Here is a 16852-nt window from a genome sequence, read left to right as displayed (position 1 = left end):
CCGGGTCCACCGGTCCAAGGTCCCAGGTCCGGGTCAGATTAGTGTTAACCCCAAATCCTTTGTAAATATTATAATACAAGCTAATACGGACCATTTATTATGTATTAAAAAATTTGTTCATAATAATTAATACAATACATTATTTTATCCAAACATAGTGTTATTTATTATTTAATACAATATGATCCTTATACAGCGTACCATACGAAGTGTTCATTAGAATACAGAAAACCCTGACCTAATCATTTGAAAAAACTACCCAAAAAACAGAAATAATATTAAAATAAAGATGCCGAATAATCCGGTCTTTCTAGTCCAAACAAAACACAATTTCATTAAATAAAGTGTCAACTGCTCATAGGCTATTAAAGACCCTACTGATGGGGTCTTTTTCAGAGGCCCTATAAAAAAAATCCTCCAATATTCATTATTCAATTTCAATGCATGTAAATGCAAAACATGACATGAGCAATAATTTAACAGTAGGTTTATTTTCTTAAAAGTTAAAGTGGACTCGTTAAAATCTTCAATCACGATATGGTGTAAGATCAATATTGAATGGTTGCTTCCCCTTGCTCACCCTCTGTAAGTAAACAAAGACAATAATATCAAGTCAAATATGATTCAACTGTAAAAATACCAAAGTCCAACTATCAAGGTCATTCTCTTGTTGGTTTCTTCAATATTCTTGTTTGAAGGTAATCAAGGAAATTAAATATATTTTATTATACTCTAATATACCAACAATATCTCCATTTTATCAACTGTTGTTTTATTGAACTTAACAAAATCCATTTACCGTTTTCGTTATGTAAAAATAATATTGCAATACTAACCAAAAATTATTTAGATCATTAGCATAATCATCCACGAAGACCTGCTGACAAGTTTCTGAACTAACTTAGAAGACCATTTCTCATGATATGGGAGTGAAAGATTTCTTAATAAGTTACACTTATGGTTAAAAAATCTCAAGAATATACCTCATCGAGAAAGTTACTATAAATCTTTTGGTGTTTACAACGTTTATAGTTACACTTGATTCCATATGAATTAAAAGTGCACCACTTCCAGTTATAGACTAACAACAATTTGACACACTCCAAGACGCAAACCAATCCAAATATTAAGTAAAGCAATGAACTTACTGCAATTGCCACAAGCTCTCGAAGAAGTTCCTCCAAATGGCGCAATGGCTATTTTTTTTTTTTTTTGTCAAAATCAGAAAATAGAAATCAGTTTACTTAGAAAAAAAAACACAGATATTCCCATAAAAACATGCCTTTATATACACACAAAATAAACCTACCCATTGAGTTGGACCATCAACGGGCGCATTCAAAGGATCGTCATGCACCTAAGTCAAGTTGAACTCATTAGTTGATGTACGAAAAACCTCTGGCTCATAGTTTCCGATGAACACAATTCTCTGTACGCTAACTATACATAAATGCTAAGAAAAAACTACTACACAAAGAAAGCCAGGGAATCAAGAAACACTTTCATTCTAGCAAAACATATAATAACAATTACTACTAATTTTTTTTAACAAAGTCCTATTGCTGTAAAAACGTTGTTAACAATACTTGAATAAGTCAGCTCATACACACGTACACAAACACCCCTATTTTCTATACAGATTTGCACACACAAGGAAGCATAAAATCTTAAAAAGATAAGCTTTCAACAGATTCTTTGTACCTCCATGAAAATTCCATCAACACCAACAGCAACGGCTGTCCTTGCAATACATGGTATCAATTCACGAAGACCACCGCTTGCAACACCTCCACCATCCAACTAAAATAGTATATCGATCAACAACATGAAGAGAGGTTTGAAAACCAAAAGAAAACAATGACAAAAGCAGAAAGGAAAAAGTTCTAAGCACCCTACAACCATGTTCTAAGATTTAAATTATCATGTTACACAATCATATCAAATAAGTTAATCATGCAAGAACAAGAAATTTTGACATAACAAAAAAAGGATCTACATAAGCACATGTGAGTGGAACTCATTATAATACTTCTTAGACAAAATGGTGGAAATGTAAAAAAGCAAAACTAAAATTTACAGGTTAATGAAAATTATGTACATACATTTCTATGAAGTTATCCGTACTGGCATTTTCCTAATGGTCTCTTCTTTTTTAACTGATAAAAAATCTTTTGAGTGATTTACCGTGCTACTTAAGATAAGACCCACTTAAGACGTCAAATGCAACAGAGAGAATATCATGAGGAATGTGGAAAAACAATAAATAACAGGGCTATTATGGAAAGAGTTCTACAGAGATCAGTATTATCTTGAAAATTTTAAGGAATGCAAAACAAATAAACTATACAAAAAATACAATGGTTTCAAACACAGGACAAAACTATTGTTCACACAAGTATAAAACATGGGAGCAAGTAGCACCTTTTTCCCAGCAGGCTGTTGCAGTGAATGTGTAACATCAGCAACCTACAACAAAGGTGTTAAATCAGATGATTTGATCATCCACCTAAAACAGTATTGACAGAATTATATGTGAAGATAATCACAATAAATTTATAAGTTCTAACTATTGATAGAGCATCTTCTTAAATGTGGAGGCCAGAGCAAAGGTAAATAAAGACAGAATATAAGTAAAAGAGATGTAAGCACAGACAGTACAATGTAAATGAAAGAGAGTACAAAATAAATTATGCAAAAGCAGAATCCCCAAGGCAACCAATCTAGGTTGAAGCATTTCAAGTCATAGGAGTACACTTTTTTTCATTTAGGTGGTATCATTTTTACTAAGAGATCTGATCAATTCAAAGTAAGGATATCAATTAATAGAGTATCCTTTAGGGGCTCTCGTAAATGTATAAAGGAGAGAACCATAGAAATATTGGAACAGTGAAAGCGTTTGAAGCCCCTAGGTAACTCTCTACATCTATAACATCATTAGTATTACATGTCAATTCGTATAGGAATTTCTCTTCAAGTTTAAATTCATTAACAGGACAAAAGTTCTAATTAAATGATTATTTTAAATATACTTAAATTCATTAAATATATATTGTTATAATAAGAGCTTATTCCGCACTGCCTCCATCCCACATTAAACTTAGCATATATTTAAACAAAATACAAAGCAGCAATGATAATAGTAACAATAATCAAACTCAGAACATTGAGAGTTTTTGCAGAAACTGTAGTACAGATTGCTAAATGAATTAAATTAGAGCTGGGGTAGTCCTCAGAGTGAAGAGACATTGAGGTTCTATGTAGAGAAGGCAAGACAAAAAAGCTTATGTGGCCTATGAGTGTTTCATTTATTTTTTGGGGGGGTTTGGTTGGAAAGAAACAAAAAATCTTTTGATGGACGATCAAACGATATAGATAGTCTTTGGGATAAAATCGGATTACGGGCAGGCATCTGGTTGTATAATGTAAAGTTTTTAATGATGTTGCATTCTCTAGTTTATTCAGAGATTCTCTATTGTGTAATTTTATTCTTGTTTAGGCTTTGTTTTAGTTCGGATCATGGTTGGTTTGTGATACTGATGGGTGTTCTTACCACCCCCATGCACTGTAATTTCTCATTATCAATAATTTAAAACAAGGATGTTTTGCTTCAAAATTTATAATAATAATAATAATAACAATGACATGATAAACATGAAATAATGCAGGAAAAACATTACTTACAACAGGACAATTAGCTTCTCTCATCCACTCCAGGTTGCGTGGATCAACAATCAAATCATCTGGCATCAAATGCATATGTATTGTCAGTGCATGGGGACATGCACAAGAACATTTGTTTTTGATTTAAAGTTGAAAAATGACAATTTATAGTGGACATGCACAAGAACATTCATGCATGCCAAAGAGAAAAGAAAAAATGCATATTCTAATATCTTTGTCAATAATCCTTTGTAGACTACTAGTATATCTTTAACATAATAAAAGGTCTAAGTCAAATAAATTAAAATACAAGAGACATGGACCACTTATTGCTTACTGTATCCAAACATAGTTCCCCTCTCACAGACCATCACATTTGAATTACCAGCCAGCCTAATCTTTTCAACACTATTTTCCATGACCTAAGAAAATCAAAACATTCGATTAATCATTACCGATAGAAGCAAAAAAACCAATGAACCATCAAAAAAATACAAAAGAATGTGAGAAAAGATCACTTGCCGAAGGAGCACAAAACTGGCCCTTCTTGACATTGATAATTTTCCCAGTCTTGGCTGCTGCAACTAGAAGATCTGTCTGTTCAAACAGGAGATGTGAAACATGAGATAAAATGGCATTGCTAGTAAATAACTAAAGCACCCTTCATAAAATGTAAGTGCAAAAACAAAGGATAGAAAACATGCATATGGAGGTACGCAAACAAAAAGACTACTGTTTTTTACCTGACGACACAGAAATGCAGGAATTTGAATAATATCTGCAACTTTGCCAACTGCTTCACACTAGATAAAGAAAATAAAGTGTCATAATCAGTTCATGAAGGTCATGTCATGTCCAAACTTTCCTTGCTGTGTTATTTGGAAGCTGCATTTAATTAAGAAATATGATTAAGAAAATTCTTTGATAATTGGAAACTGATGAAGAAATTATCATTTTTCATGAGATGTATTAGATTGTATATTAACATAAAAGTTGACAATTCAACCTAACAACCAAAGGTGGCAATCATTATTTAGCACTGAAAATAAAAAAGCTTTAAACTCTATAGGTTTAAAGACCCAACCAAAATAGACACCTAATATGTAATTCTAACACAAATGGATGAAATATCTTATTGTTTCTTTCAAAACATAGGAGCCGAAAAAAGGCCAGAACAGAAACATTCCACATTATCTTTTCTCCTTCTCCCAAAAGTACCCTTGAAACTACCTATTACATCTGTTCATCCACGAGACAAAATATTCTGGTAACCAACATGCCTAACCCCTGAAAACATTCTTGACCATATTGCCCCAATGAATGGGCAATGTACAAAGATATGGTCACTGAATTCAATATTATGTTTGCACATAACACCTGTTAGGTGAGTGTTAGACCCCCTATTAGGGTGACTCATGCCAGGTTGCCTAAGGCTAATGCTAATTAAGAGTCTTATCTGTTTTTGTGGCTGAAGTGTCTTATTTTTAAGAACTGTCATGGTAGTCCCTGATTCTGATACTGTAAAAAATACTTAGTCTAGTTCAGTTGTTAGGCATCAAAGAATAATCTGTCAGTAATTGGGTCTAGAATTCGGGGAGACATCAAGCATCTCAAATAGCTTGAAACCTTTTGCACAGAATTTAGTCTAATATCAATATAGATACCATTCTCAGATTTATTCAAGAACTGAGTTGGAGAATCGCCTATCAAAGAGTTGTGTAGAAAAGGATTTTTGTAAAAGTAGGTTCTCGTGAGTATTTAAGTTTTTCAAGGCTGCACCACCTAAACATCGATATTCTCCAAGCTCCGTGATTAACTAGCAAAGGATAAATCCAAATAGTGGAGTTGTTCATCCTACTATTCCAGAGAATGATCAATCATCATTCCATAAGATGGTTACTCCGAAAAAAAAAAAAAGAATATCACTCCTACACTTGATTTTTCAGATCTTAATATTCCTATTGCCCTTAGAAAAGGAAATAGGACTTCTAAAGGTCATCCTATCTATCTATCTATATATTTATATAATCCTTTTGTTAGGAGTGATGACATGGCATGTTATACTTCTTAGTTTCAATATTATCTTTTTTCTCCTTTTTTTAAATTTTTATTCTATATTTTTTAGTGTTAACTCACAAAAATGGAGAGTTACGTATTTATTAATATTTTTTTTCAGTTTTAATATATTATAATAATGATCTTTGGTTGCAATAAATATTTATACGTAGAAAAGAAAGACTTTTCAATTTTTACACGGTACAAAATTGTTAGCATTAATAATCAAATAAAAACATTTTTATTAAATTGATAGTAACTCCCATTAATGTATTAATTAATTACAATTACACTCTCAAAATATAGACATATAAGAAAAGACCTTTCATTTTTTGTAAATAGTTTAGAGTAATTATAAAATGAGAAGAAAAAGAAAATACCAACAATGAGAAAAGCATCACTAAGAAAACAATGCACTAAGAATTTCCTCATGATCACATGAAGCCCTAAAGTGTCATTCTCTAAAACAAGTCAGTCTACTATCTCATACATGCATAACTCTTTATTTTGTTCTCTTCGGTATCAATTTTACTTCTTATATAATTATATATATGTATGTATGTTTTTTTTTTTATAGATATTGTTTTAAAATATTTTATTTTAAAGATCGACCAAATTATATAATATTCTTAGTTTAATTCAAATGTCCTATATGTGTGAATTATTTGGCTACAGATAATGGATAAGGAACAATAATTTTGAGTAATATTAAATAGATGAATTAGAAGAAAACTCCATCTATTTACTTTTCTAAGGTACTATCATATATGTAAAAAAAAAAAATGTAAGGAATTTTGAATTGGTGGATTTTTTATTTGATGTGAAAGTACTATTTTAGTATTTTTTTTTTCATATATGAATATATTTACTATTTAAATTTTTGACACATAAAAATTTCACTTTTAATAAACGTATTTATATATAAAATAAAAATTTTTGACACATAAAAATTTCACTTTTAATAAACGTATTTATATATAAAATAAAAAAAATAATATATTTTTAACACCCAAATCCATATATGAAAAAAAAAATACTAAAATAGTACTTTCACATCAAATAAAAAATCCACCAATTCAAAATTCCTTACATATTTTTTTTTACATATATGATAGTACCTTAGAAAAGTAAATAGATGGAGTTTTCTTCTAATTCATCTATTTAATATTACTCAAAATTATTGTTCCTTATCCATTATCTGTAGCCAAATAATTCACACATATAGGACATTTGAATTAAACTAAGAATATTATATAATTTGGTCGATCTTTAAAATAAAATATTTTAAAACAATATCTATAAAAAAAAAACATACATACATATATATATTTATATAAGAAGTAAAATTGATACCGAAGAGAACAAAATAAAGAGTTATGCATGTATGAGATAGTAGACTGACTTGTTTAAGAGAATGACACTTTAGGGCTTCATGTGATCATGAGGAAATTCTTAGTGCATTGTTTTCTTAGTGATGCTTTTCTCATTGTTGGTATTTTCTTTTTCTTCTCATTTTATAATTACTCTAAACTATTTACAAAAAATGAAAGGTCTTTTCTTATATGTCTATATTTTGAGAGTGTAATTGTAATTAATTAATACATTAATGGGAGTTACTATCAATTTAATAAAAATGTTTTTATTTGATTATTAATGCTAACAATTTTGTACCGTGTAAAAATTGAAAAGTCTTTCTTTTCTACGTATAAATATTTATTGCAACCAAAGATCATTATTATAATATATTAAAACTGAAAAAAAATATTAATAAATACGTAACTCTCCATTTCTGTGAGTTAACACTAAAAAATATAGAATAAAAATTTAAAAAAAGGAGAAAAAAGATAATATTGAAACTAAGAAGTATAACATGCCATGTCATCACTCCTAACAAAAGGATTATATAAATATATAGATTATTCGCTTATATATACATATCTATCCATATATTTATATAGTGTAGGTAAATTTTGTTTCGATTTTAGATAATAATTTTTATATATTTATTCCACTTTTATTTAATTTCTAATTAGTTATATCTTAAACTAAATTTATATAAATAATAGTATTAATATATTATCCATTATTATAAATAATTAGTTATTATATATATACTAAATGATTCAAAATTTTATAATTAATAAATAATTTTATAATTATGTTGTTAAGCTTGATGATGTGACATCTCACTTTCCTTTGTTAAGGATCTATTATATGACTATTGGTTTTCTTTTTATTTAAGTGTATTTATTTATTTATTTTTGTACACATTAAAAGCGATTATTAATATTATGTGATCTATACATATACTAATACACACATGATTTTGATTTTGAGTAAATTTACAAATTGCATCACGTCTAAAAAAATCATTAATTAGTTATATCTAAAAAAATTGTTCATTATAATAGATGATATATATAAGTTTATATCATTCATAAAATTCAAAGAAATTTTTAGTATTATTTAATTAAAGAAATTTAGTGACTTTTCATTTTTGAAAAAAAAAATTGTTTTCGAAAAAAAAATATAAAGAACCAACCGTTAAAAAAATTAATTATAATAGAAGTAACTCAATGCTATAAGAGAATAAATAGAAATAGATACCATTATTGTTGTTGTTGTTGTTATTATTAATAATATTATATTTATGTATACATATTTGTTAATTGTATTTTTCTATTTCGTATTATTTATTAAATAATATAATAATAATATATTATTTTGTTTTTCATTGTTGAAGAAGGGCCAACAAAAATTGATTTAAGTTTAAGTATTTATAAAAATTTATTAAATTTTAAGTATTTATAAAAATTTATTAAATTTTAAGTTTTACTTGTACACTTTTATAATGATACATTCACATATCCTCTCTATATATTTTATGTAAAGTATATGTATCTTCTTTCTTACTAAACAAATTTAGTAAAAAAAGTTTATATAGTGTTATTCTAAAAATTGTTATTAATTATTTGTAAAATTTAAATAAAACCAAAAATTTGATAGCAAAGAAAATGAAAAATTAACTATAGAAATTTTTTATACAATTTAATCACATCAATGTAGTATATCTAATAATATAAATAGTTCTTAATTATATAAATTATACAAAGTGAAAATAATTATTGATTATATAAATTTGACCTAAAATTAATTATTATTTAAGTATATATATTTTAATTATTAATAATAACTTAATAATATAATAAAATGTAAAATATAAAATTGATACATATATTATCAATAGAGAATATTATAAAAACAGAAAATAAGATAAATTTATATTATGAATATTATATTACATTATTTTTTTTAACAAATTATAATATTGCACTATATAATTAATCATATATTTAGTGAATAATTTTTTGATAGTTTTACGCACTGCTACATATTTATCAATTTATAATAAATATTTAGTGAATAAATATAAATATCATTTTAATTAGCGGTTTCTATAATAACATGAATCATCATATATATATAAGTTTAAAAACCGCGCGAAGCGCGGTTCCGTTCTCTAGTTGTATTATAAGTCATTTACATCAAAAATTTGTATTTGTGACACAAAACATTCAAAAAGAACCAATTAGCCATTCTAGAAGAGATGAAAGCTCTAAGAAACAATGGCATCTGGGAAGTAGTTGATTTACCTAAGGAGAAGAAAACTATGGGCTGCAATCGGGTAATTACCATCAAATGCAAAGCTGATAGCAATGTAGAAAGATACAAAGCAAGGATTGTAGCAAAAGGGTTTACACAAACCTATGGGATTGATAACCAAGAGACTTTTGTACCAATAGCCAAGATGAACTCAATTTGAATTGTAATTTACCTATATTTCATCTTACTTGGTCATTGCACCAATTAGACGTAAATAATGCTTTCTTAAATTGAGACCTTGAAAAAATAAAAAAGAATAGTTTTTATGGAGTTACCTCCCAAGATTAAAAAAACTATTTAACTATATACAAGTAAAATACATATAATGGAAAAGCCTTTATATGGACTCGAACAATCTCCCAAAGCTTGGTTTGAGTGCTTTGGAAAGGTTGTGAAGAGTTATGGTAAGCGTGGGAAAGGTTTTAAAGAGCTATGGTTACAATCAAGGGCAAGGCAAACCATACCGTGCACCACAAACACTCATGAAGGCAAGATTGTTATTCTATTAGTGTATGTTAATGATATAATCTTGACAAATAATGAAAATCTTGAGCTAGAGAAATTGAAGAAGTTTGGGATTAAAGATTTAGAGCCATTGAAGTACTTTCTCAGTATGAAATTTGCGAGATCAAAAAGGAATCTCTATTTCACAAAGAAAATCTACATTGACTTAGGGAAATAGGTCTATTAGGTTGCAAAGCTACAAAGACACCTATAAATCCTAGGATAAAGGTACAACCTGCTAAACCAAAAGTAATAAAAAAGTCAAATATCAACTACTAGTGAGAACACTTGTATATCTCTCTCACACACGTCTAGATATAGGTTTTGTAGTACGATAAGTAAATATATGCAATCTCCTAGACAAGAACATTTGATGTTCTTAGAATTTTGAGATAACTAAGGATTACCCCTAGAAGAGGCTTGTTGTTCGAAAATAATGGAAAATTGAAAGTAGAAATATAAACTAATGTAGATTGGGCAAATGATGTGACAAATAGATAATCGACTTCCGGTTATTGACATTGCAGTTTTGCTATAGGTAACTTGGTTACATGACAATGTAAAAAGAAAAAAAAATCAAAGTGTTGGCACAGCACTAGTAAGGAGATGCTCAAAAGCTCAACTTAGGATCATGGCTCATGGAATTTGTCAGGTCTTATGGAGTAAAAGATTGTTAGAAGAATTGAAGATTAATAATTCCCAACAATGTATGTATATTAAAAAGGAAGCAATCTCTATGGCACACATTCATGACAAAACCAAACATGTTGATAGACAGACATTTTATCAAATAAAAGCAAGAGTGGATTGATAATGAACGAGTGGTAGAATAACTTACAAAGGGACTTCCAAGTAGGCTAGCTATGGAAAATATTTTCAAGCAAGCTTGACAGGTGGGTTGTGTGGAAAAGTTGCAAATAATTAAATTAGCATATTTATATGGTCGTAATACTAGCTGTCCTCTTGTAATCTTATGTCGATATAGGATTTCCCTTTTGTATTCAACTTTACAAGATTTTGTTAGCCTAGAAATTAGATTACTAATTCTTCTTTTTACTTTCATTGTAAATATTTTATGAGTAGGTATTTTGTATTCTTTTCCATGTGAAGAAAAAAGTAACAATTTTGAAATTACAAATACGCACAAGAGTGTATGAATCAAGGTAGTATAGAGAAAAAGAATTAAGAGAACTCACCTGAGAAGCTTCATGAACATCAGTAATTATAGGTAAGTCATATGCTAATTTAACCTTCTCCAAGATCTGCCATCAAAAAAAATCATGAGGAATGAATGATATTTTGGTTTGTCCACACAAAAATTTGATAAATATTCCTTTACCCGTTACATATTACCCTTTTTGCTAGAAGAAGAAGAAGAATTTTGCATGTTGAACCCTTTTACACCAAAAAGAAATTAAGAACACGGACACATCAGTCTAACCAAAGACCCACTGCTTAATAAAACCCACCTTTCATCAAATTTCAAATTGTAATGTCAATTTTCTAACTAGCAAATATTCTTATGAGAGTATTCCAAACTGAAAGAATAGTAATTTCATAATAATTTGAAATGAACATATTAAAATTCCCATTGTTTTTAATACATCATTTACCAAGGATAAAACATGGCAATGGAGAAGTTATTAGGACTCAAAGCCTTAAAAAGAACGAGACAATGCAGCAAGAGATATAAAAGTGAGAACTAAACACACCTTTAAACCTTCATTCAAGCCTGGACCTCGAAACGATTTTGATGATGTTCGATTAGCTTTATCAAAGCTTGACTTAAAGACCAGGGGCAACCCAACTCTACAAGAACAAAACTAGGCAACTTTTACACTTACACTTACAAAAAAGCAATAAGAAACAAAATCCTTAAGCTACAAATGCAAACACAACTTTTCTTTCTTCAACAGAACCACAGCTAGTGTTAATACAAAATTATTACAAGAAAAATTAGGAAAACCTCCTAAGAAAAGATAGAAGAAATGTATAAAACAAGAAAGACTACATGAATAGATATATTTTGTCTGTATATAGAAGGTGATGAAAGGAAGCAGCTGCTTTGGAAGGTGGTGACCATGGCTACATGGTGGGCTTTGTGCTGGAGAAAAATAAGAGAATATTTGATGATAAAGAGGAATCCGTGGAGATTTAATAGGAAAAGATCAAGATCTGGGTGACTGTGTGGCTCTTCAAAGTCAAAGAGTTCAAAAACATCTTTCTTTCCGATCTTGTTCGGAATTGGGACTGTATTTTGTAGCCTGTTTTTGCACTTTCACAAATGTTCCTTCTCTGAATACAGAGTGGCAACTTTCCTTTCCAGGAAAAACTTTGTTTCTAATCTCCTGTTTTTGTGAGTTTGGGTAGTAAGATTTCTATACTCCAATCTACTCCTTGTATTATGTTCCCTCTACTTCAAGTACTGTTGTTTTGTTTCAAAACAAAGATTACATGAAAAAATGCCAGTCTCTATATGTGTCAGAGAAAGAAAGGAACATTTGTAAATTGTTTACTCTCAAATAGTCAGATTGCCACCCAGTATCCAACACATTCCCATAAAAAATCTGCATTTTCTTCAACCCCTTCAAAAAAAAAACCTCTTCTTCCTTTGATTTCAAGACATAAGACCCACCAAAAAGCCACTACCCCCAATCACGATAAAGCTTACTTAGCATTCTTACCACTGCAATTATGTGGAAAACATCCAAAAAAATTGACCTTCTTCAGTAAAGTTCGTACAAAATAGAATGGTCGAAAGTGGAGCAACTAACCTAGATCTACTCTACAATGAATACATACAATAATATGTTCGATCAATATCTACAATTTTTCAGCAGCAAAAGTAAAAAATGAAAATTGCGTGAATGCCCTTTTCAAAATGTATTATGCCTACAACACCTATATTTTTATAATATAATTACATATGTATGAGGGCAGGGCATACTTTGAGGCGACCGCCTTTATGTGAGCAGCCATTCGCATAATATGATCTTCAGATTCAATTACATTTGGACCAGCCATTAAGAAAAAGGGGTCTGCAGCCTAAGAAAATCAACATAGACAAGAGAGTGATCACACTGGGAAGCCACTAAAGCAAGCAGTGTGAAGCTTAGAACAGTAAGCGGAAGATAAGAAAACCTTGAGATGGCTGTATAGCAGTGCTGATGATGATGAATCCATGGTCTGGCTGCAAGATAAAATGATCAGTAAGTGAACAATAGAGAAAGATAAGGAACAAAAAGAAGTCACACTTTGTTTTTCTTTATGCCTTACAATTTAGAGTTTTTTTATGCTTTACAATTTAGAGTTTTGGCAGCCAAACCCTTCCAGTTATCATTTCACTAGCATTTTACTTTTTAAGGGCAAATTTTCGTGGTCAAACAATCCAAACTCCTAACCGTAAGCAAATTTAAAGTATCATTTATTAATCTCAGTAAACTGTGAATGAGGACTGCTTATGTATACACTCTTACACATTTATATATTTACTAGTAAAATCAGACTAAAGAAAACAAATTCCCCTAAAGAAAACAAAGACAGGTAGTTATTTGTGAATTGTGAGCTACCAAACAAGCACCCCTTTTTAAAAGCAATTGCAGAAACAACCACAACTTAGCAATTTGAGAAAAAAAAATTAGCATGCTTCCCCAAAACCAGAAGAACCACAAAAAGACAGCCACAGCCTACACACACCCAACAGTTGTATCCTCAAACAGATTAAAAACTTAGAACCCTGGGATAACAAAAACAGGGCTATCACCCTCATTTCTCCAGTTCAAAAGATAATAAGCTGGAAATCTGCCTTAAATCAGAAACCCCCGCCATCAACCTTGAATAATGCTCAAGGGAGCTTTGCCACTCCTCCATGAAAAGCACAATCCTTGGCACTCCTCAGACTGTGACACAATAGAGAAGCATACTTCTGACTGAAACCCAAATTTGGGTCCAAAATCCAATTAAGGATATCACCAGTGAGTTAAAAGAAAGAAGCTCACTTCTCACCTCCCAATTAAGGAGATTAGATTAAGACTTGATTTTTTTTAGTAAAATTAGACAATGAACATGAAACGCTAAACTTCCATAAAAGTACTGAAAAAGCAGCTTCGTCAGCTGCCCTAACTGTGACCATTTTTTTCACACAGATACATTATATAAACATATCAACTACAATCAATATCAAAATACAAATAGCCAAACAAAAAATGGCATCAAAATTGAATTCCCCGCCTATCAATTCAAAGCTACAGAAAGTTCAAATTTATAAATATTGGGACATAAGTTGTTCGGACAATTTTTCATTTGTGTTCATCTTGAAGAAAATTTATGGCTGAATGTCATGACTTAGAGATATTTACCGAGAGAAGCGAAAAGAGGAAGGCCGAGCCGGCGAGTGAAGTCCGCGGTGGCCGACGATGATGAGCTATGAAGAGCGCGAGCGTTGTCGTTGTGTGTGTGGTGGAAGAACAAGAAGAGGCTGCAATTCAAAGCTTGGTGGAATATGTTTCCGTTAATTTCTAGGGTTTCTGTTGGGGGTAAAAATAGTAAAGTTACTTTTGTAAAAAAGTAAATATAACAAATTAAATATTTACAATAAAGAAGCTTAAGAAAATAAAGATTGGTAAATAAACTTCATATAGGCTGCCACATAGTCATTGTTTTAACATTCCTTTATATTTATACTAGGGAAGTAAGCCGCGCTTCGCGCGGTGTTGCCTAACTTTTATAATTTTTATATATAAATATTGTATTTATATGAAGTGATATAATTTAAAATATAACATTTTAACGTGTATATTATAAACAAACTAATATAGTGTTGAAACTAAAAATATAGTTTACTATTTTAAAATATATAGAAAAGTAAAAATTTTGTGACAAATATTATCGATTTATTTTGTGACAAAGGTTACCTCATTTTCTTTAGTGCTTTCTTTTATATTTATATATATAGATATAGATATTGATTTATTTGTTAAAAATTAATTTTTTTTTATTTTAAATATTTTGCAAAAATTGAAAAATGTAAAAATATGTGTAAATAAATAATATCTATCACTCACATATATTTGATGAAAAATATATATAACTTAAAAGTTTAACATTTACAATAGTCTCATATCGAGGTATATATAAAACATATATATTTAAAGTGTCTTATTATTCTAATAAATATTATATATTAATAAATCAATATAATTTTAATTATTGAAATAAAATTAAAATAAAGAATTATAAGAAAATATTTTTTAATATAAAAAATAATTAAATTAATTTTTTTTATAATCATTTTAAACTTGAAAAAGATTGAAAATACAAAAATGTATTTTTCATTCACTTTAAAAAAAATTGCAACTTATTGGGCAACATTAAGTTCATCAATCACCCATAAAAAAAAATTAGACAAAGAAAAGTAACGTAGTAAGAATATTATTTATAACCTTCAGATATTAAACCTAAACAATCTTTAAACAATGTGGGATTTTTAGTTTGCACATATGATTTGGTTTTCAAATAAAATAGACAAATGTTACCTCATTTTCTTTAGTGCTTTCTTTTATATTTATATCTATAGATATTGATTTATTTGTTAAAAACTAATTTTTTTTATTTTAAATATTTTGCAAAAATTGAAAAATGTAAAAATATGTGTAAATAAATAATATCTATCACTTACATATATTTGATGAAAAATATATATAACTTAAAAGTTTAACATTTACAATAGTCTCGTATAGAGGTATATATAAAAATATATATTTAAAGTGTCTTATTATTCTAATAAATATTATACATTAATAAATCAATATAGTTTTAATTATTGAAATAAAATTAAAATAAAGAATTATAAGAAAATAATTTTTAATATAAAAAATAATTAAATTAATTTTTTTATAATCATTTTAAACTTGAAAAAGATTAAAAAATACAAAAATGTATTTTGCATTCACTTTAAAAAAAAATTGTAACTTATTGGGCAACATTAAGTTCACCAATCACCCATAAAAAAAAATTTAGACAAAGAAAAGTAACGTAGTAAGAATATTATTTATAACCTGCAGATATTAAACCTAAACAATCTTTAAACAATGTGGGACTTTTAGTTTGCACATATGATTTGGTTTTCAAACAAAATAGGAAAATGTGTTAAGAAATGGAAAAAATGGAAAGAAAAAATTATAAGAGGACACATAATCTGATATGTATTTTGCATTCACTTTAAAAAAAAATTGCAACTTCTTGGGCAACATTAAGTTCATCAATCACCCATAAAAATTGGGCAACATTAAGTTCATCAATCACCCATAAAAAAAAAAATTAGACAAAGGAAAGTAACGTAGTAAGAATATTATTTATAACATATAGATATTAAACCTAAATAATCTTTAAACAATGTGGGACTTTTAGTTTGCACATATGATTTGGTTTTCAAACAAAATAAGAAAATGTGTTAAAAAATAGGAAAAATGGAAAGAAAAAATTAAAAGAGGACACATAGACACTCTTTGTGCTTTCCTTTATATTAATATATTGATATATATATATATATAGATATTAGATATAGATATTGATTTATTTGTTAAAAACTAATTTTTTTATTTTAAATATTTTGCAAAAATTGAAAAATGTAAAAATATGTGTAAATAAATAATATCTATTACTCACTTATATTTGATGAAAAATATATATAACTTAAAAGTTTAACATTTACAATAGTCTTATATGGAGGTATATATAAAAATATATATTTAAAGTGTCTTATTATTCTAATAAATATTATACATTAATAAATCAATGTAGTTTTAATTATTGAAATAAAATTAAAATAAAGAATTATAAGAAAATAATTTTTAATATAAAAAATAATTAAATTAATTTTTTTATAATCATTTTAAACTTGAAAAAGATTGAAAAATACAAAAATGTATTTTGCATTCACTTTAAAAAAAATTGTAACTTATTGGGCAAC

The 16852-nt window shown here is 28.3% G+C and overlaps 1 protein-coding gene across 4 annotated transcripts; it reads right to left on the bottom strand.

The window, feature by feature from the left end:
• Positions 1–314: 314 nt before the first annotated feature.
• LOC115722301 (2-dehydro-3-deoxyphosphooctonate aldolase) lies at positions 315–14412 on the bottom strand. 4 transcript variants are annotated; one of them, XM_030651476.2, is made up of 14 exons: positions 14241–14407; positions 13024–13072; positions 12830–12927; positions 11595–11691; positions 11079–11144; positions 4404–4463; positions 4183–4257; positions 3998–4082; positions 3682–3740; positions 2422–2466; positions 1702–1800; positions 1310–1357; positions 1149–1196; positions 315–583 (listed from the first exon to the last, which is right to left on the bottom strand). In XM_030651476.2, exons 2-14 carry the CDS (start codon positions 13063–13065, stop codon positions 527–529), a joined length of 879 nt encoding a protein of 292 aa, XP_030507336.1. In that variant the 5' UTR covers positions 13066–13072; positions 14241–14407; the 3' UTR covers positions 315–526. The 4 variants fall into 4 exon arrangements, with proteins under 4 accessions (XP_030507336.1, XP_030507337.1, XP_060959832.1 ...); XM_030651477.2 differs by having other exon boundaries at positions 13024–13068; XM_061103849.1 differs by lacking the exon at positions 315–583 and having other exon boundaries at positions 900–1196; positions 14241–14412.
• Between the last annotated feature and the right edge of the window lie 2440 nt (positions 14413–16852).

The sequence above is a fragment of the Cannabis sativa genome, chromosome 9, assembly GCF_029168945.1.
Source record: "Cannabis sativa cultivar Pink pepper isolate KNU-18-1 chromosome 9, ASM2916894v1, whole genome shotgun sequence".
Classification (NCBI taxonomy): domain Eukaryota; kingdom Viridiplantae; phylum Streptophyta; class Magnoliopsida; order Rosales; family Cannabaceae; genus Cannabis; species Cannabis sativa.
This window is presented reverse-complemented; position numbering and strand designations above follow the sequence as displayed.

Excerpts from the sequence above, each read along its gene's own strand:
- LOC115722301 (XM_061103849.1), bottom strand. The coding sequence starts at position 13,065 with ATGGATTCATCATCATCAGCACTGCTATACAGCCATCTCAAG. Across the intron at positions 11,692-12,829 it reads ATAAAGGCGGTCGCCTCAAA|AGTTGGGTTGCCCCTGGTCT; the intron begins GTATGCCCTGCC and ends TTGTTCTTGTAG. Across the intron at positions 1,358-1,701 it reads TTGATGGAATTTTCATGGAG|GTGCATGACGATCCTTTGAA; the intron begins GTACAAAGAATC and ends AACTTGACTTAG.